Raw genomic sequence first — 21855 nt, 5'->3', positions numbered from 1 at the left:
GACATGTTAGCAGGAGTTATTTTTTTCTTCTATTTTTTTCTTTACTTTTTTCTCCACTCTGTCCGATGGATCTCCTGTAGAAAGGCTATTTCTATGCTGTAGTGTAGAGTCTTAAATATGTAGCACCCTGGTTCTTTTTTGCTTATCTGTTAAGTGCATGAACATGCCAAGTCACAAAGTTAATATATTAACACATTCCTTTATATGTTACTTAGTTATTATGTTCCTGGATCTGCATACTAGAGAGGCACCCACCTGAATGTGGTCTTCAAATTCCCTTTGTATTGATATCTGAAATGTACTTATGTTTTCCGTTTGTGACTCTAGCCATGCACTGACCCCGCTTTTCCCTCTGCCCCCAGTTAGGCACTCTGATAAAAGTGAGTGGATCCTGATTCTGTACTTGGTTTAAGACATCATTTCTGTATATACCACCTATTATGCAGCCAATCTAATCCTAAGTAAATAGACTGTTATTACAAAGGATTGTGCCCCTTTTATCCCTATCTAGACCCCCAGGTAGAATCAGTTGACGGCCATGTGACGTGCTCACTCCATCCCGCCCAACCAATCTATGGGATTCAATACTTCCACTATCTTAGACCATGAGGTTTCCCCTAACCTGTACTGTGAAACCCTCTGGGGCTACATCCATCTGCACTAACTCCCCTTAATTTGATAACTAGTTGTCTCCTTAAGGTGTGTGGCAAACTTAATAACATTAGCAAATCAATAAACATAGGATAATAATGAGCCTCTGCCTTTAACTCACTACACCTTTGGTTACTTAAATGTTGGTGTCAGGATATGTTTCAAATTTCAACAGTTGTCTCTGCCATCCTAGCTGGTTCCATTTCAGTTTGTGAAAGTGGCTCCAGATCACCTGCCTTCATCTAGGTTGCCATGTTGTCACTGACGTGGTTTTCAAGTCTGTATGTCATCATCCCTGACCACCACCTCTGAGTCCCTTTGTGCAGATCTGTTTCTCCAAGCCTTCCTGCTGTCGTGACCAGATCTGCCCGACCATCTCCTAGAGGTTATCCCTCCTGCCGGTCGAGGATGTCTCTCAGGTCGACTACACTGCTCCAACCAGTCCCTCACCTCTCCCAGAGAAGTGAAAAAATGTGAGCAACTATTTGTGTATCACTCGTAAGCTACGCTTGAACAGCAACATATATATTAAAGATTCACAGCACTTAGTTACTGTTTCGCAGGTTCAAATTATTTCCAACGCTCCTGAACTCTTTATGTGTAGACTGGGAGGATTTGCATGTTTTTCCTTCATGTTGAGGGTCTCCTTATCACTGTCCCTGTAATAAAGTATTTTTGATAAGATGCCCCTGTGCATGGCTCCTGGAGGTGAAATGGGATCAGGGGTTCTTTGGGCCTTCTCCACAGTAAAGCATGTTGCAAGGCCAGTGTTTCTTTGGTCCATGGTTCTAAAAAGCTCTAAAAGTATATGCCTTCAGCTCTTTCTGGGACCCAAACAATTCGGAAGTTACTCCATCAGTACTACCTTCTATATTCTCAACCCAAAGCTAGACTCCTAGCTTCTACATTACCATGAACCAAAAAGCCAAAAAAATATTGGATCCGAAGACTACCATTCGCAGCTAAATGCCAAAACTCAAGAATTACAGCACATTGAATCTAAAACTGTCACCACAACACATTTAGTTCACAAAAGAACTGAGACCGTTTTCTCTTGCAATTTCTCTCCCACCATGTCTTATTCACATACTTCCCTTTATGAAGCTGTTTCACACTTGCGTTAATAGGTTCTTCATGATATGCCCATCCTTACAATAGTGTCTATATTTGATTGCTGAACAGTAAACGGTCTATGAAATTCCATGTATGTGCTCAATAATATATGTTACCAATAGCTGTTTCCATCCTTTCTTTTCTTAAATAGGCTAAATAATATTGCTTACATAATTACATTTGTTGATCAAGGCATGGAAATTGCACAAACTAATATAACAACTAATATAAATCATGGAATGTGCTTTACTTTGCAGATTCCCATTCAGCAGGCCTGACTTGCTTGGAGAGTGGATTACCCGAATTGGATATGCTAATTTTAACCCCAAGCGCCACACAGTCATTTGCTCCGCCCATTTCATACCAGACTGCTTCAGCAAATATGGGAACAGGAAGAACCTAAAGGAAAATGCAATTCCCACCGTCTTCATGTCTGAAGACCAGAGGCTGGAAAAGTTACTGGTAAGGATGCATGTTTTTAGTATCATCCAATTTCACCTGAGAGGTTTTTATGTGTCAGTGCACTGCATGTATGTAAATTTGCATTTATTAATGCATGCTGGTAAGTCCTCTTTTCTCCTGGTCAGCTGAGAAGACATTCTGCTCCAAAGAGAAATGTATCTTTCATTTGTTCACATCCTCTCCTAAAGACCATCAGCTCTGTATGAAGCGATATATGTTTTCCATGCAGCCAATGGATCTTAAAACATTTTACAGGATTTCCACAGCTTTGCATGTTTGTGTAGTGGGGCTGAAAAAACTACTTAAATATGGCCCCACTGCTTAATTCATAATTTCTGTTTGTAAATTCACAAATCTATTAAGAAGACATGTTAATATTAAATATAAAGTTCAGTTCTTATATAGCAGACCTGTTTATTTGGATTTTTTTAATGTAATAGAAGTAATACTTATGCATATGTTTTTTCTCATGATAACTTGACAGTTTAGGTTCGTTCCCATTGTTTTCAAAGTGTATTTTTCAAATTTGATTACATTCTGACTGCACATTTGATTATTTTCGGAGCAAACATTTCACCTCCTATAAAACGCAATAACAATATTCTGCAATAACTTTTTTTTTATATATATGTTTTTATTAATTGAAGAAAGCAAGAGTGAGAAGTGGACATATCTGGCATCATACAACAAAACACAGTACGGAGGGGAACAGGCAGAAAGATTGAAGCGATACATTCCAGTTAAGCAATTACTAAGACATCAACACTAGCGAAAATTTGGCAGGAGCAATGACATAACAATCCACCACCCCGCTAGGCTGAGGCCCTCAGAGCCTGTCCACCCACAAAATCAGGATATTTAAAAAGGAGCCCATGACTCCCAGATATGAAAAACAGCGCAGCTCAGGATAATTCACCCACATCTCGTGTAAGAAGAGAAAAAGGTAGGAAAAGAAAAGGGCCATAGAAACAAAAATAAGAAAAAACAAAAAAAATAAAATCCCCCCACCCTGCACCCCTGCAGATGGCTAAAGCCCAACCCCACTAGCAGTGTGCCTGTCGCCCCAGCTAACGAATCCCTAAAAGTAGGAAAAAAGTGGAGGAGGAGCACCACAATACGGGCCCCCCCCGCCCCCAGAACCAAACATCCCCATAATAAACACAAAACTCTATAGGCAAGCATAGCTAAAAACGAAATAGGGGAAACAGTAAACACCACCCTGCCTCCCGTCAACACAATGGCAACTAAACCCAGTTCAAAAACCTATGGTGCCAAACCCCGACAGTCAGTCTCAACCTTGACCCTTCCGGTCAATCATACGGGCCACCTCCAAACAGACTGTCTCTTCCGCAGGATAGTCAAGATGTGAAAATGGTTCAGGACAGTTCCATGTGTGTCGAGGCAAAGTTATAAGGTGCCTAGAAGTTCCATTGGTGACAACGGTGACCCTCATCGATATAAGCACTCTGCGTTTTTGTCTCTGTAAGGATATGGAAGACTTCGAAGAGGGATAAGACACCGAACCATTCCACAGAAAGTTCCGAGCGCGAGCGTCTGGTAGGGGAGCGACAATGAGAACCAGCTCGGAAGGCGATGTTGAAGGGCTTGGCGATCTACAAGGCACATCGAGTACACGATCATCGGCCATCACTTTAGAATGAAGCTCCGACACCTCTCGTAGCACGGGGCCCATCGCTGCTACGGGGACTGCCGTGGGTGATATGGACTGATCAGGATATTGGGACGGTGTAGGGTCCGTTCCCACTTGGCCGATGCTGTGTGCGGTTGCAATCGATTTCCGGACAATGGACTCCACATGGGAATGGAGAGCCCAGAGCGCTGCCAATACAGATCGTATCGACGGTTCAGACTCAGCCCGTCCAACGGAACCTTGCTCCGAGACATCCATGTTCACGTCCCCCCGAGTCCCGGCTTTCCCCGGGGGAACCGAGTAATTCTGGGACGGGCTGTCGCAGAGGGAGACCAGGGACTTACCACGGTCGCAATCGAGGTTCCGGCGCCAAGCGGAGACCCCGACCCGGAAAACTCCGGCGGGGGTGAGACCGGGTCTCTGCAATAACTTTTTTAAAGAATGTTTGAGACTTAAAGACAAGGAGGTGTTTATAGTACATCTCAAATTTCACTGCTTCCAACATCTGCATGAAAACAATTTACAAGATTACATTCACTTTAAGCCTAAGGGGAAGTAGTCCAAAAGAAAACCTTTGTCATGTGACCCACTTTGCCGTCACAGCCCAGCGCTATAATTATCCCACTTCATAGACTCCTCTTTCTTTGATGTGAGTACCATGGTACCATCAATTTTTAGGAAACTCTAACCACAACACCATTCCATCATTTCAGACCAATAGAATGTTCTTTCATAATTTTTTTTCAAATGGTGGGCAAAATTAGCATAATTTGCTTTTGCGCAATTAAGTGAAATTTTTCAAAATATTGCAAACTAAAGCTCTGTTGTTTTGCACGACATTTTAGCACAAAATGCATTTTCCTGGCAAATTCTGACACAATAATGCAGTTTGCACTAAAAATTAGCACAAGAAACAGCTCGCTCGCCTTCTGTTCTAGTGCCTGCGCAGTACATTTTTACAGTGAATATCTTGTTCTTGGGAAGTTTTTACTGCAAACGGCTCATAATTATGTGAAGTGTCGTAATGACATACTTTCGAGATTTTTATCTAAAAGTAGTAACACAAAATTCATGAAATTACCTGAATAACCCTGTCATAATGTAAATTATGCCCTAGCATAATGTTTACTTATTCTTCGCATATCCCCGACAGAAATACACGTTTTAAAACATTCTTACTTGTCTGGTACTGAGATATTGAAAGAAAACTCTAAAAAATTAAAGCATTTTACCATTACATCTATTACTGTACAATATCATTACATTAGAAAAATCTCAACATTATACCACTCTTTTCTCCCCGAGAGCCTGATATCTATTCTTTTCCTTTCGTGCTTTTGGACAAGACTTTCTTCTACAGTTTTAATAGAATCTAGACTTTCTTAAATGTTGGGGACGAGAAGTGTTATTCTGTCGAATGACACTGAATTTTATATGCTAGTTTAAAGCTTACCATGCACCACTAAGCCATCTTCTGTACTCCTAAAGTAACGTTCTTTGAATATTGAATCATTCCAATCATCTGCCCTTTCTTTGTCCTCCAATCTGTCCCTACTTTATAAAGCTCTCTATTTGAATGAGTCCAAAACTAGGAATATTAATCCCTCCACTCATCTCGTCAAGGTGTGAGAAGACATGCTTTAACAGACTACCTGTTGAATATTAAAAACTGACTAACTTCCCTAGAATTCAAATTCTTGACTATTTACTCATAAACCTTAAGACAGTAGACAATACATATAGGGCTAGATGTAGGTAAATGGCATTTACCGACTCGTAAATACCGAATTTTACCGATTCGGTATTTACAAATCGATAAATGCTATGTGGGTAAATTTTCGGTAAAAATTACCGAATCGTTAAGATTCGGTAATTACCGAATCGGTATTTACCGATTCGGTATTTGCCATTGATTCCTATGGGTCTTGAGGCCCATAGGAATCAATGGCAATTACAAAATTACCGAATAGTCAAGGGTGGCAGGGTGTCACTTTGACACCCTGTTGCACCCCTGATTGAGGCTTGTGTGCCATGTGACACACATACATGCCCTTAGGGCATGTATGTGTGCCACATGGCACAGGTGTACATGCACAGATGTGCATGTACACTGGAATTCGTTATTTACCACAAAATATTATTTCGTGGTAAAAAACGAATTCTTAAGGGCCTGTAGCACTGTTTTCAGTGCCACCTACATCTAGATTTACCGGTTCGGTAAATTTACCGATTCGGTATTTTACCGAATCGGTAAATTTACCGCTCTGTAAAATTTAAGGCCCCTACATGTCAAAAACCAAATACCGGTCGGTAACGGCCGAAATCGGCCGTTACCGACCGGAATTTGGTGTCCTACATCGGGCCCATAGTTATTTCAGGGAAGGCTGGATACAACACAATTATGGAGGGTGATTTAGTAATTTGTGAATTAACAAAAGACTTCCATCCACCAAAAATAGGAAAGTATTTTACAAGAGATCAGACATAAAAGCATAGTCAGCTTGCCTGAAAAGGCTTTAGGTGTTCTGTACTGTAGTGTATTTGAAGTTACACAGTTCTTCATCCTGCTGACTATGCACCATAGCACAATGAAAACTAGGAGCGTGCCACTCTGTGGGAGTGCTAAGAATGGAAGGGCCTGTGTCTCTCATGTGGCCTGCATGTATTGTAATTTGATGTGCATGAGAACAAAGTTGTGCTCTCATCCGAATTTTATCCTGCACTTATGCATGAATTTGAAGTGCAAAAGATAAAGAAAAATGGAAAGCGTGTGCGTGCATTGTAGGCATGTGGGAATTGTTTTTATGTTTTGCATGTATATCAGAGAGTGGTATAGGAGCAAATCATAGTAATGGGGATTAATCATCTAGCCATAGCACATGCTTGTAAGAGGCAGTATGCCACCCACCTTTCTGTGTTGGCTGCAGAGGCCCCAACTAGAGTGGCAGTGGAACAGCCCAATAAATGAAGAAACCATAACCATATATGTGTCACTGTTAATATTAATGATGTTAAGGAGCAAAGAGAAGGCTCCAGTTTTTATGTTATGTGTTCCTTCCAAAGCTCACGAACTACAAAGCCTCTTGGCTGTAATGAATTATTTCCTAGCCTTTTAGAGACATGACAGTAGCTACCGAGAGTAAAGACGATTGTTTCCTGAAATTGATGAAGCTGATTCGAGAATGGTCATGCATGAGGCGAGAGTTCCAAGGTTTTGTCATAGAAAAGGCTTGTCGCCAGACCAAGCTTTATGTGTAGTGTGTATATGCAACTAGGAAACAGAAAAAAAGGTTTGTGCTACAGGTGGGTGAGTTTACTTGTCAAGCAGACAAAATAAACAGAAAAACGTATTGCCCTTGAGCCTGAAGAATTTGTCCAGGGCGTTGGGTGATATGGATCCAGGAACCCGTTAACCCAAATAAAGATATACCAATTTCAAGCTAGTTTTTCTGCGAGCAGATAACCAAAACTTCAGTTTGTAGACTTTTAAAGAGAAAAATGTATAATGTAACTATTTGCAAATCATTTTTGTATTGGTTATGAAAATCTTGAGCTTTCTTTGCACAATGACGACCAGCGCAAGGAAGAAAAGTTAATTTTGTGAAGCGTTTCCTATGTTTAAAAACATGAGAACCCTTTATAAGCAAGTGCAGAGGGTTTCTTAAGTGGAGGAGTATTCGGTAGTCCATTTCTCCATAAATCAGCTTCCTGGCACTTTGATACAGTATCATTATTAGCCACCTCCAGAAAGATTGAAACACCTGTACTCACATTCCCCAGCAATGAGACTCTGTCCTTTGAAGGGCCATCTCTTTAAATCCTTTAAGCATTATACATAGCAGCAGATGTTCCCTTACCTGCTTGCCCACTCCAGGTACACAACAGATATCGCTGACCTATACTTATGAACTCTCCTGTTGGTCTAATCTCTTGTGTCAATGTGGACAAAATATTAAAAATGGTGCCCCAGTCATGGTATCTGATTGCTCTTCCCTATCTGTATACTACCAAGCAGACTTGTGGCTCCATGGCTCAAACTTCATTAATGAAAGCCGCAGCTTCCCCTTTAACCCTGAGATTCCTCTGCAGTCCTTGAAACCTTCCACATTGCTAGACAAGGATCCCCTTGAGCAGTTTGTATCCTTTAAATAATCTTTCTCTGTAGACGTTGGATTGGAAAATCCATAGAAAGTTCTAGAAAATCTGGAAACTCTGCTTGTACATCCCAAAATGTCTTTACCATGATCAATCTGGCATTCTCTCAGTACTGTGGGGATCATTTTAAATGGGAGTAAGCTCCTGAATACATTCCTGGAAAAGAGCATCCATAGGCCCACCATCTGTCTCCAGCCTCCAAATGAGGAACTTCTACATTCAATCTGTATGAACAAATTGATCCGACAGATCGTCGAAACATCCTGCAGCCTCTGTACGATTACCGCCATCAGCATTTAGTTGCTGGTGTCCATCAAATAAGGGGAATGATAATCCTCCACTTTCTTGCTCTGCCTGGAACCTCTATACTGTTGCTACCAATAGCTGCTTGCCCAGGCAGTAATAACAGTAATATTTTGCTAATTCGGCTAACAGCCTTGATTTGCTATCCTTTGAGGTGGTTGACATATTTTACTATGAATACATTGTCCATCCAAAGCAGAGGGAAATAATGTACATTTTCCCCTACTACACATTTAACCTCAAAGGAACTGGCTAGCAGTTGCAAACAAATTATATGAATCGTTCCTTCCTCTGCTGACAATTTTCCCCCAGACATCGTGTTCCTGACATGAAGCCGCAATCTAACTTTGTGACTAGATACGGGAAGGCACTAAATACAGCACACACACACACTCTATCTGCCATGTGCTCCCACCAATATTTCAATGTAATCCTGGCGTCATGTGAGGACTCCTCGATTGGAAAGTATGGTAACCCTACTATTATAGGGGACTGGAAAATGGCCTGAATGGTTAATGAGGGAGGGACCGCTATCCTGAATTAACCCGCCTGTGATGACTACTCAGTTGCCAACCCCACACATATCTCTATTGATAGAGTGTACTTTCTTTTTTGTTATAACCTGCATGACTGCGCAGATAGTCTACTGTGAACCTCTGAAACTCTACTCATTGAACCTGTGTCACCAGGAATTTTTCCCAGTTGGCCTAAACCTTGCATTAGCCTTTCAAATCATGTCATCCAGTAATGCAATTATCAGACTAGTGCTCTCAAAAAAGCTGTCGCGTTTGGGCAGTTTGAAAAAACACCACATGGTCCAGGATAGCTGAATGGTAAGCTCAAAAACGGCAAAGTCTGTACTGCCCACATATCTGGAGGATAATTTTTGTATGGCCACTAAATTGGTACTAGTATATACATGCTCTTCAAATTGTAACCTGCCATTCACTTTGCGATCCCCAAATTGTCCCTCCCATTTTGAAGTTGGTTTACAAAATCCAACCATTGCATTTGTCTTGTTCTTGTATTTGGTTTCATTAACACTGCGATGACCTATTTGGCGTCCTGGTGCTAGACCTGGTAGACTGAGTTCATGCAATAGCAGGGTTAAGATTTTGGAAACAGATAGGTTTTAAGGTTCTTGTGAAAGAAAAACAGATTAGATTTGGTTTCTAAATGCAGCAGGAGAGAGTTCCAGAGCTTAGCTGCTGTCTCTGTTAAGCATGGTTGCCCGATCTAGCCAGGCGATAATTAGAGGTTAACGGAAGTCTGGCTGAAGCAGACTTCTCAGCTGCCTGAAGGGTTAATAGAGCAAAAAGATCAATTGATGGACAGAATGTTTAACAATGTCAAACATTCACAAAAGTACAGAGATCTGGGCCTGAATCCATTGTTTGTTTGCTCCCCATGCCAGTTTAAATCCAGCCATATGCAAATCAATCTTGACCCTGCTCCCCATGGGAACAGTCCAGCCCGTACTTCCACGTCGGTCACCCTACACATAGGATAGTGGCGAAAACACGATATAAGACTTCCACTTACCAACTAGATTCTTAGCTGCACATTTCATTGTCGTGTGTGATACGTTTAGCTAATCCTCGCTTTTTACTCAACTGTACTTTTCTGCCAGGGCTTTTATGCCCACAATGTTAACAGCAAATCTTTTCAAAAACAAGGTCCCAGAATACAATGTGTCTGTTAATAGGTCAAGAATGACTTGCCGTTAGACGGTTGCCATGGGAAAACCTGGGAACTATGAATGTCTAAACGAGGAGCAGCACCACGTTAATGTAGTCGGGCAAAGAGTTCATAAAACAGTGGTGTGCATGTTTAAAGCATCATGTTTTAGGCCTTAGAATGCAGTGCTACAAATAATCTGATGTAATTCAAAATTTTAAAGGCATCACAGGGTAATAAGTGATTGGCATGGTTGACCACCCCTACAATACCATAATATTCAGTAAAGAGTAGGTGAATGACTCCCAACTGTGTCCAGGATATTAATATTTGAATATATCACTCTTTCTTTTTTACTCTTTTAACAACTTCGCAGCAGGGGTAATCCCCCCGTTATGCTGGGGGGCGGGTGGGCGCGCACAGCGCCTCCGTGCTCATCTCGTCATGAGGCACGGTGCTCGTGTGCTCATGACGAGCTCAGCTCATCACGGCCACACCCGTTTCCGTGGAACGTTCAGCACAGCAGGGGAATTATCCCCGCGTGTGAGCGTTCCACGGCTCATGACGAGCTCAGCTCGTCATAAGCACCTGAGCACCGTGCCTCATGACGAGCTGAGCTCGTCATGAGCACTTAAGGTGTTAAGCTCCTGACAGAGTGAGTGTGAGAGGTAATGAAATGTAAGGGAGGGTTACAAGAAGTGAATATGAGGGGCAGTGCAATGCACAGATTTTCTTTCCTTTAAACAGTCCATAAGGCCATTGTACACACTGCCAATGGGACGACACTACGTACCCTGTATTTTTCTACTTTAAATAAATATGTGCTTTATAACAATCAGTGCAAAAAACATGCTTTGTAAAGAGTAGAAAAACCGATTTGTCTATTTTGGGGTATAAATAGCTGGTTAAACGATTATAAGCACTGATTTGAGAAGGTTTGGCAAATACTGAGAAAACGTCTCTGAAATTCACAAAACATATACAATTAAAACAGGATAGCCAACATATGTCACATATCCAATACGCTAGACCACCTGTCAAACTTATCTTCATAGTACACCACACTTAACATCTGATAACTTTACTTATGGTGTCAACACTGCTCAGCAGGACTCCTGATGGTAGTATTCCCAACATAGTTAAATTCTGGTTTTATCTCAATTTTAAAAGTGATCACGGCCTCCTCTAACAGCAGTTTTAGGTGCAACCACCATGCATAGTCGTTAGACATTTTGCCAATCATTGGGTTCAATTTGCCAACCACAATTCGCTGTAAGCTCCTTTTGAGGAATATTCCTAAATATTTTAGACTGTCCTTTCCATTGGAAGTTATCCCCTGTTAATGCTGGTGTAGTGACCCTGGAAATACGCAGAGGCTCAACCTTGTCCCAGTTGAGCTTGTAACCATCGAACCGGGGCAAGGCATTGATCACCAATGGAAGTGTTTGCACATTGGTGCCAAGGCCTCTGGTCCTATATCATCAGCGTAGAACAATATTTTTGAATCCCTGCCGGGATGTACACCTGTACTATTATCACATTGTGCCATGCAGTTCCTGCTAAAGGCTCATGGGCCAGCAAAAACAATAAAGGGGCAAGGTACAATTCTGATGCATTCCATTCTGTATTTGATAGGTATTGGACAAGAAATCCCTGCAATTCACTTGTGCTGTTTGGGAGTCAAATTCTTTCTCTTTTTGGCAATGAAGTCATCCCCCAAACCGGCTCTTCCCAGAGTGCAGAACTTATAGCCCCATTCAGTCTGATCAAATGCACCTCCACCTGCATGCACCTAGAGAGTCACAGAGGTGCAACAGGTTTCATAAGTGATTTCTCAATATCCTACCTGTGCCAAATTACACTTGTGTATGATGTATAAAGGACCGTGTTACTGTCTGAAGCCTTTTGTCAAGAGTTCTCGTTAGCATTTTGATGCGAACATTGGTCCAGATGTGACTGTAGCTACCACAGTGAAAAAGGTTCTTGCCCAGCTCGGGGAAAACAGTTATCAGTACTCTATTTGAGATGGATGAGGTGGCCTGAGGCTTCTGCCTCTTTAACTCCTACCGCGCTACCGCGTTTTCCCGCTGTGCGCGGGAATTTCAAAAATGGCTTGATCGTGACAAAGCCAGCTCGTCATCCGCGCAGCGCAGGTAACGCTGATGACGAGCTGGCTTTGTCATCAGCGCCGAAGGGGTTAAAGACTTTGTAAAGGACATTTTTTTCCGACCTTGCCACATTTTTCAAACTTCCCAAGGGTGTTCTGTTACCCTAGTGAATTATTGTTCGGCAAGTCATTGATTGCCTCAGATATTTAATCCTTGCTTATTTCCCCCATCTATGGGATTACACTTCCTGAGTTGATGCGTCAAGTTTAATACTCAGGAAGAATGGCTTTCCAGTATGGTGGTTGTCCATCGATTACAAGCTATAAATGCACTTATAGGAGTTGGAACAAGTGTATAATGTTTTCTGTGGTAGTCTCAGTAGATTACTCCCTGTATCATTTACAGCTGTTGATGTGTCCTTTTGACGAAGTTGAGCAGTTAATAATCTGCCTGCCTTCTCCCTATCATCATAATGGTGACTCCTAAGACTATATAAACAGTGTTTGGCCTTCGTAGTATACAGGGTATTAAGGGCCAACTTTGCTGTCTTACATTTTCTTCAGTTATTTCAGTATGTTTTGTAGTGTAAGAGCAGGCTAATAATTTACAGTCAATTTCTGGGTTTTTTGGTTCCTCTGGAGATAAGCGAGCCTCTCATCATTTGGCCTCTTATTGTCACTTTCTGGCTGTCCGTAAGATCTGTAGTGACATCACAGGGGATTTTTTCCTCTAGATAGACCCGCCTGGGATCTCTCAATAGCCAATTCCATGCAAGAAGCATGTAGTGGGGTGGTCATGTCGCAAGAGTTCCTCGCCACAAGCGTCAATCTCCATTCGAGCTGCATGATATGACAAGGACTGCACAAAAATCTCACAAGGAGAGGAAATAGTCTATCTTCGATTGGCACTGTAGGTACATAATAGAAAAGTATATGCCTTCTCTGAAGGAGCGATAATCCCCCCTATATCCAGAAGACCGCATCATTGGAAGGCTCTGTCAGGCCAGACCAGTCTATAATTAGATGTAATCGCCAGCATTGAGCCGTATTCTGTGAAAATTCTGAATGGCTTGAACAGGAATTGGTGACATTAGGGCCATACATTGATCCTAAAATAAAACTCCTGGCACACAGTGAATGCTCAACGAACATGTACCATCACTCAATGTCGGACTGTGTGTTATGGATCATAGTTTGTAGTGTTCTGCTGACTAGAATGGCTATATCACATTTCCATGGACTAGCAGGATGGTGCTCAATGGGACCTCCAGATGTGGGTGGAAGGCTACTGTTAAACACCTTACCAACTCACTTCCTTTTCACTTTTTTCGACTCCGTTTGTGCCAATTTGGGCTCCTCTAGGAGTGCAATTTCTGTGTTTTGAGGCAAAGTAGGACAGCATCTTGTTACATAAGTAGATAAGTCGAGAGGACTTGACATCGCGCAAGAGAAGAACCGTGTAGGATAGCCCTCTTCTTGGGAGCATGCACCCTGAACTAGCTCTTGACAGTTAAGCATGTTCCCGCGAAAATAGAATTAACAGTATGTCAGTGGGGGCAATAGGTTAACAAGGAAGTGCCACCCCAAGAAAGTACCAGTATAACGGCAGTCGGGTAATGGCTCAGCAAATGCTGTAGCACTGGGGGGCGGGGTAAACGAGTTTACAGGTAAAACTGAAAAGAAACAGATTAAGGAAATAGAGGTAGAAAGACTGAAGGGCAGTCAGAAATGGTTTTCTAAAGTCCCCTAAAAACTCAGGCCCTAGGTCTGGTCTCTGTCGCTGGTGGACTGTGCTACTACCTATTAGTGGTGGGCTGCCAAAGGTAAAGGCTTTAGGAACAGTCCGCAGTTGGCCTCGACATAGATAATCACATCAGAATGTGGAGGATGGAGCCATGTGATATGTACTAGTGCCCATTCATGCAGTGCCGACTGTGTGGGGTGTCGGAAGGGGAAGAAAATCAGAAGCACGTCTGTCTGTGGAAAAAGAGAGTTTGGCAGTAAATAGAAATTCAAGGACGATAGGCCATGCTGGATAGGGAGGCCAGTTATCAGATAAGTAGTGGAGGGGTTGTCATGAGAATTTCACAGAGCTGTGTAAAGTGGTGGTAGTGATCATTTTGAGGCAACACATAGAAAGAGGAAAGGGTAGAATATTGGGAGTGTGTCAGCCATAGAAGCAGATCATTTAACTGCCCTGTGAGCCACAACCAGACTGGAATCATTCCCTCCCATCCGAAACAGGACATTAATGTAGACAGACGACATGCCCTCTTGGCACCACATTGATAGCAGACAGCACCACCAAAAACATACATCCACTACCTGAGATCAGTAAACCAATCTTTCGCAATGGGAGCTCAGGAGGTAGGTTTCAGTGGGGATCTGGATTTGTCCCTTTTTGTTGTCACCGATCAGTTCTTACACTACTCAGAATGAGCTGTCTCCATCGGATTGCGAGCAGTCGATCACTGTTTGTGTCCATAGAGGATGATTTTATTCTGCCCAGAAAACTCTCAAGGTCCTCGGGTCAGAGTGCTCTCAGGATTTTCCATCCACAGTGATCCACGTTTTGGAGAGCTTCAGTGTGGCTTCTCCCCTAGACAGACAGATAGGAAGGCAGTGAGGGAGAGCAAGAGCACCTTCGTTGAGGTCTCTTAGGGCTCGCAGGAGTATCACTGGAGGTCCAGTGAGTGCAAATGCCATCGCTCTGTTTTGCAACACTGGTGCTGCAGCATGAGGTCACACTTCACCTCTTTTAAGCTGACAGGCATTGTGGCACCAAAACAATCTCCAGCATTGAACCAATGATTCTGTCTCTGCACCTGCTCCTGGAGACCGCACGAAGCGCAGCCTAGCTGTAGCAAATGAAAAGGCTCCAGCAAACCGTAGAGAGGCCTCTTGGTTAGGCCAGTAAAGTAGGTTAGGAGATGATTGACAGGGGCCCTCTCAGCCTCAGTGACAATCTTGCAAGGCAGCTGCCAAGTGTCCAGGGAGGAATCCCCTGTCAGTCGCCTCTCTCCAGTACATTACTTTGGGCACTAAAATCGGGCATTTTCCTGGATGGCTCAACGGAACTTTAAGATGATGCTGGGATTGAAGTTGGATCCAGGGAGTGTGGCGACTGTAAACTTGCTTTGGCTGTATTATCATGCAGTGTGTTCCTGTAGGATGCGTTTAGATTCATGCAACACTATCTAAAATAAATGCTTATGGTCTTGTTACCCTTGTTTGTTGTTGTTGGTTGGTTTTATTGTTTAATGTTGATTTTTGAAAAGAGGAATGCAAAAGATCAGCTCAGATTCTGTTTGCTTGTTTTCTGATTCCCATTGACAGAGGCTGTATCATTGTGAGATTATTGATGTTATTTTAGTCCAAATATAACTTCTGGCATTCACATTTTTTTCAGCAATTACAAGAAAGAGTAGAAAAGAAACATAATCTCAAAAAGCAGAGAAAGAAACAAGATCTCCAGTCTAAGGTAGAGGTAAGCATACTAGTGCATGGAGTAATTAGACCATTGTTATCCACCTGCATTGGAGTTATTTGTAGTAACAGACAAACATGAATAACTGTAAAGTATGTAAATTGTGGCTTACTATAGGTTAAAAGGAAAATCGAATATTCAACGTGCACATTTCAAAACACTTTTTTGATGTTTTGTGACACAAAGACTATCATTTTAGGGACCTAATGGGACTGGTGATTGTGCCAGTTTAGCTGGAACTTGTTCACTCATATGTTTGCTGGCTTCCACTCTCTAACCAGTTGATTCTGCATCAATGATCGATTACTGCACTCTCTTCTTGGGTCTGTAACTTTCTTATTGACTTGTAAATTTCTCTTAATAGACTATTATTCCTTCCAAATTCTTCATTTTAATAATGCAGCAGCATATTGATGAAGGCAGTAAGCTAAACGTAAGCCCATCTGAACTCTTCTTGCCAGTTCTGGACTTAGGACAGTATATGTTATGTTGATTTATGAAGCACACTGTTATGTGGGTCCTACTAATCTAGTAGGACTGTGTATTTAGAACAACAAAACTTCATAATGCAGAGACCAAGTCTTCTTGTATAATCAGTGAATGTTGCATCCAAACTCCTAAACCTCCAGAGTTATAGGTATTGTCAATAACCTAGAACATGACTCTCGGATTCCTAAGGAAATCGTGGAAACAGATCTAACCCTTGAGTTTGTCACTGTTGCAGGCCCAAAGTGGAACAAAGAAAAGATACACTATTGCATTTTCAAACATTTATTGAAAAACTCTAATCGTTGCAAATAAAATATGAACTGAAATTGTAAGAAAAATGAGAAACATTCCTGTAATGAGCATTATCGGATTAGTGAAAAATACAAGAAATTCAATCATTCATTCATTCAATCATTACTAATGTTACTCCTATCAATGTCTAGCCTCTATGCTAAAGAGAGCATATTTGGAGTACCCACCTGCACGATCTGTTGGAATGACCTGACCCCATACCTTGGTAGTCTATGTCAGAAACCCAGGCTTAGTGCTTCCATGGATGCACCTCCGAGTGTACAGCTATCTTACTTTTCAGGATGAAGGTTAGCGACAGCGGGTCTACATTTGAGCAGCGTTCTGTGATGACTCTGGCAGAAGCACACCTCTCACCGACTTCAGCATGGATGCTACTTAAATAATAAAACAGCAAGCTAAACAAACTGTCACAGATGAAGGACTATGTATTAATTAGACTGAAGCAGAAGAGCCATCTCTTTGTGAGCACAGAAAATAAAACCATGCCTCATGTCATGAATTTAAGCGACCCTGAAGCTAACTGTGCAGACTACAGGGTACAATGCCTATCCGGAAGAAATGTGTGCAAGAGCCATTCACACAACGGAAAAACATGTACAAGGCTCCATTAGGAAATAAGGCTAAGTTAACATGAGAACTAAAATGGAAGCTGAATGCAAACTACATTACAACACTAATCACCTGTGAGGATATCCAGGTCCTTAACTAGTGTGTCGGCATATGGACCCTGCAGAGTTATTTGAAGAGTCAGTTCTTCAGCTTCTTGCGGAACTCAAGAAGTGAGGAGGAGGCACAGATGTGTTGTGGGAGGTTGTTCCATGTTTTGGGTGTGATGCAGGAGAACGAACAACCCTCTGCTCTGCTTTTGTTAATGCGGGGTGTGTTTGAGAGTGAGAGTTATACTGAGCATAGGTGTCTGGCAGGCTGGCAAAAGTGTATGCTGGTCCAATGTTGTGCAGGGCTTGTATGTGAGGAGTTTGAATTAGCTGTTTTTGTGACTGGGGAGCCGGTGGGGCTGTTTGTGGTTAGGTGAGATGCAGGTGTAACGTGGAAGGCTGAGTAGGAGTCATGCGGCGGCGTTCTGAATGGTTTAAAGTCTGTGCAGGAGCTGCTTGGAGATTCCGGTGTAGAGTGTGTTGCCGTAGTCGAGTCTGCTTGTGATGAGAGCCTGCTTGACGGTTCGTCTGGTGTTCTGTGACAGCCACTTGAAGATTTTTCACAGCATATGTAGGTTGTGGAAACAGGCGAAACTCCCTGCGTTGACTTGTGCCATTCTGTTTAGATTGTCGTCCAAGATGATACCTAGATTTCTGGCTTAATCGTGGGTGTTGGTCCTAGTTCTATCAGCCACCAGGTTGCATTCCATGGGAAGATCTTTTTTTTTTCCAAAGACTAGCACATCTGTCTTTTCGGAGTTGAGCTTCAAGCAGTTGGTTATCATTCATTCTGTTACATTGGTCATGCAGTTGGTTAAGTTGGTTGTCTTGCCGGTCAGGAAGAAGATGAGTTGGATGTCGCCGGCGTGGGATATAACGGTGATGTCTTGGACTGAGGGTAGTTACGATTCTGGACCATAGGCGATGGATGTCTGGGTACTCACAACGAATGTGAACTGTATTGCATGCAGTTTGGTTGCAACTCCAGCAGTTCAAGTGGTTTATGATGCCGGAGATGGTCAGTTTTTGCAATGTCCAATACCAATCCTGGACTGTTTTGAAAAGGCAACATTTCATTGTGGATTCTCTGGTCTCCCCAGCTAGCCCCTCTATTCCTGTTTTCCCTTCTTTCTCTTAATAGGTCAGTTATTGTCTCTGCCATTTTTAGGTCTCGCCTGTCGATGCGCATGCGCATCGAGCTTGCGAGACTATGGGGGCTTATCCACTCTTTATCCAACTTGCAAGGAATCGTGGCGATTCCTTGCAGTGCACGAGAAATTGAAGCTCAATGCGCATGCGCAATGAGCTTCAAAGCGCGTGCACAAGCCCCCAGCCGCCTGCATTGCCTGCTCTCTCTGTCACAGCCTCCCCCAGCTCCGCCTCCTCACTTTTTGATTGCACGGCCGTTAGGCCGTGCCTCCCCTACTCTACTCCCCCCTCCTTCTCCACTCCCCCTCACGAGTGTCACGACGCACCTCCGGATCCGCCCCCTCCCCATTTTCTCTGCCTGCCATGTCGCGTCGCATTTCTCCTCCCCCCTCCCCCCAGCCGCCTGCCTTGCCTACTCTCCCGCCCCCTCACTTCTTGATTGCACGGCCGCTAGGCCGTGCCTCCCCTACTCTCCTCCTCCTACTCTCCTCCCCCCTCCCCTTATCTGGCCTTCCCTCCGTCTGTTCCCTCTCCCCGCTCCGCCCCCTCCCCTGCCCGCAGTCTGTTCGAGACAAGACGAGAATTGAATTCCCTCTCAATAGGTAGGATATTTTACATTATACACCACTACCTGTAAACAAATGTGACAGAAAGGTAAAATAAAGTCACGTTCCAATTAGGAAAAACATTAGCTGTAGCTGGAGCTCGAGTCAAGGATACCCGTGTTGTACGGCATTCTTTTAGTCTGTATCATTCTTTAATCTGCTCTGCCTGTAAACGGTATATTGACAAACTAATGTAACCAAAAAGCTCGTGCTCAGTTAGTTCGTTGTGTATCAACACGTATAATGGCCGCCTGCATTGCCTGCTCTCTCTGTCACAGCCTCCCCCAGCTCCGCCTCCTCACTTTTTGATTGCACGGCCGTTAGGCCGTGCCTCCCCTACTCTACTCCCCCCTCCTTCTCCACTCCCCCTCACGAGTGTCACGACGCACCTCCGGATCCGCCCCCTCCCCATTTTCTCTGCCTGCCATGTCGCGTCGCATTTCTCCTCCCCCCTCCCCCCAGCCGCCTGCCTTGCCTACTCTCCCGCCCCCTCACTTCTTGATTGCACGGCCGCTAGGCCGTGCCTCCCCTACTCTCCTCCTCCTACTCTCCTCCCCCCTCCCCTTATCTGGCCTTCCCTCCGTCTGTTCCCTCTCCCCGCTCCGCCCCCTCCCCTGCCCGCAGTCTGTTCGAGACAAGACGAGAATTGAATTCCCTCTCAATAGGTAGGATATTTTACATTATACACCACTACCTGTAAACAAATGTGACAGAAAGGTAAAATAAAGTCACGTTCCAATTAGGAAAAACATTAGCTGTAGCTGGAGCTCGAGTCAAGGATACCCGTGTTGTACGGCATTCTTTTAGTCTGTATCATTCTTTAATCTGCTCTGCCTGTAAACGGTATATTGACAAACTAATGTAACCAAAAAGCTCGTGCTCAGTTAGTTCGTTGTGTATCAACACGTATAATGGGTGTCGGGAGAACACACCTAATGGGTCTGTCTTGAGAGTCGTCCCAAAAGCGATTCAGTTGTCGTCAGCTTCAAATGTTTTCCTCTGGATTCAATCGGTGTTTTAGATTTTTGGATCTGTATAAGTTTCATTATGTTTTTAACAGTTACATTTTACTTCACCGGAGTCTCGAGTTTATATTAAATTAAACCTCGGGGCCCTGTCCACTTATATTCCGTCCATACAGGGCTAGGTGAGCAGTGTCTTAAGCTGTGCGCAGGTGCAAAAGAGTAAAGTATATTTGCGCGCTTGTCTGAAAGAGTAGTTCATCACAGTGTAGCCTCCTCCCTCGAATCACGCTGTGCGCATGCGATCAGTATTTCATGTTGCGCATGCCTATGGGATACACGCATGGTACCTTGATGAAGCTTTTTTTCAGGGAATTGTGTTCATAGTTGGGGTTTCTGGGTGAACCCCAACTCACCCTCACTCACCCTCAACCCCTCACCCTCAACATCAACCCCTCACTCACCCTCACCCACCCTCACCCTCACTCACCCTCACTCTCACTCACCCTCACTCACCCTCAACCCCTCACCCTCACTCACCCTCAACCCCTCACTCACCCTCACTCACCCTCACCCACCCTCACCCTCACTCACCCTCAACCCCTCACCCTCACACAGTGCAATAGGTCTCGGAGCATTTGAGTTAGAGCTTTTAGAAATGTTTATGGCTTTTTTTTTTTGTAATTCTTTAGCATTGGCTACAGGAAACAAAAATGCTAAAGATTTACAAAAAAAACCCCATAAACAATTCTAAAAGCACTAACTCTAATGCTGCGAGACCTATTGCATTTCCAATGCTTGTTTATGAAAGTAGCGACAGTAGGGGTTGCAAGTGGAGATGTATAAGCAGACTGTAAAAGCCCAGCTTTACACTTTTATGCATTTCCCAATGTTTCAGGTATTGTAGGATTAGTGAATTCAGGATATCCCAAGCTCTGGCCCAAGACGCTTTTGTAGGCAGTGTCTAATTTGTATGTATCTCCGTTGCTGAGAGGCAGACATGGAATTCGTCCTCTATAATGTCAAATGTTTTCAGTTCATCCGCTGCTAATAGCTGGTCTAATTTCACAATCCCTGCCTTTTTCCACATCTCCCAGCATCTGGGTTGGTCCTATACTTGCAACACTACATTATTCCACAGGGGCATGGAGATGCAATCTAGCATTGCATTAGAGAAGCTTATTGGAGTGGTTCCAAATCTGCACTGTATTCTGATTTATGGGATTGGACATCAACCTAGAGGGTATCCTGTACTGGTGCAAGAGACAGGAGGACCTTGCTACGGACTAGGCGTTAGTACGCAGTAGGAGAGTTAACCACCCTATGACCTAGGTGAATCATGGGGTCACAGCCATTTTTAGGTCTTGCTGAGCCAGCACATGCGCTGCTTTGCGAGAAATTTAGTGAGTGGCTTTTGAAAATGCTAGCAGAGGCTTTTGCTGGCCTCAAGCTTGCGTTCACGCAAAGATAGCCGCCATCTGCCTCCCTTCCAGCGCGATACTTTCACTTTGAAACCACACGCGCAGCCGCCATTTGCCTCCCTTCCAGCGCGATCACGCACGCAGCCGCCAGCCTCCCTTCCAGCACGATCACTTTCACTTTGAAACTTTGTCAGTTTCTGCGCTTGTGCTTGTAATTAATTTATATGCTGGCCTCATGACTCATTCTTTAGTTCCCCTTTTTGTGAAATGATCTTGTCTCCTTATTTTACTGGATGTAAACAGCAGTACTACGATAATGTGCAGACGCAGACTTTTTTTTGAGAGCTGAGCATTTGCAAAACGTGAAAAGTGCCATGCATACGGGAACCCACTATTGTTGCAAAGTCCCATCTCCATGCTTGGTTTTGCCCAGTGCTTACAAAAACTGCCCCCGGTGTACAATGTGTGTGTGTTCATTAGTTACATGAATTCTTTTCACGCGGACAGTGTTCCCACATCTGTTAGACCGTTAATCCCCGGGCCCTTGAACGTGTTACTGTGTATTGTAACATAAGTGACACTTCCGAGCAGATGCGTTCTTACACTGTGGCTCTAAAACAGCCCGTCTGGACCCCATGCAAGGCGGCAGACAGGA

At 43.5% G+C, this 21855-nt stretch overlaps 1 protein-coding gene across 2 annotated transcripts in view; it reads left to right on the top strand.

Annotated features, from left to right (window-relative positions):
* Positions 1 to 21855, top strand: part of THAP3 (THAP domain containing 3) — a 143797-nt gene that overhangs the window by 26329 nt on the left and 95613 nt on the right. The window contains exons 2-3 of one of the 2 annotated variants that reach the window (XM_078642978.1): positions 2022 to 2226; positions 15529 to 15600. In XM_078642978.1, the coding sequence (XP_078499104.1) occupies positions 2022 to 2226; positions 15529 to 15600 (277 nt within the window). Of the gene's footprint in view, positions 1 to 2021; positions 2227 to 15528; positions 15607 to 21855 lie in introns of both variants that reach the window. The other variant, XM_078642977.1, reaches the window with a different exon arrangement.

The sequence above is a fragment of the Lissotriton helveticus genome, chromosome 5_1 (assembly GCF_964261635.1).
Source record: "Lissotriton helveticus chromosome 5_1, aLisHel1.1, whole genome shotgun sequence".
In the NCBI taxonomy this organism is placed as follows: domain Eukaryota; kingdom Metazoa; phylum Chordata; class Amphibia; order Caudata; family Salamandridae; genus Lissotriton; species Lissotriton helveticus.
This window is presented reverse-complemented; position numbering and strand designations above follow the sequence as displayed.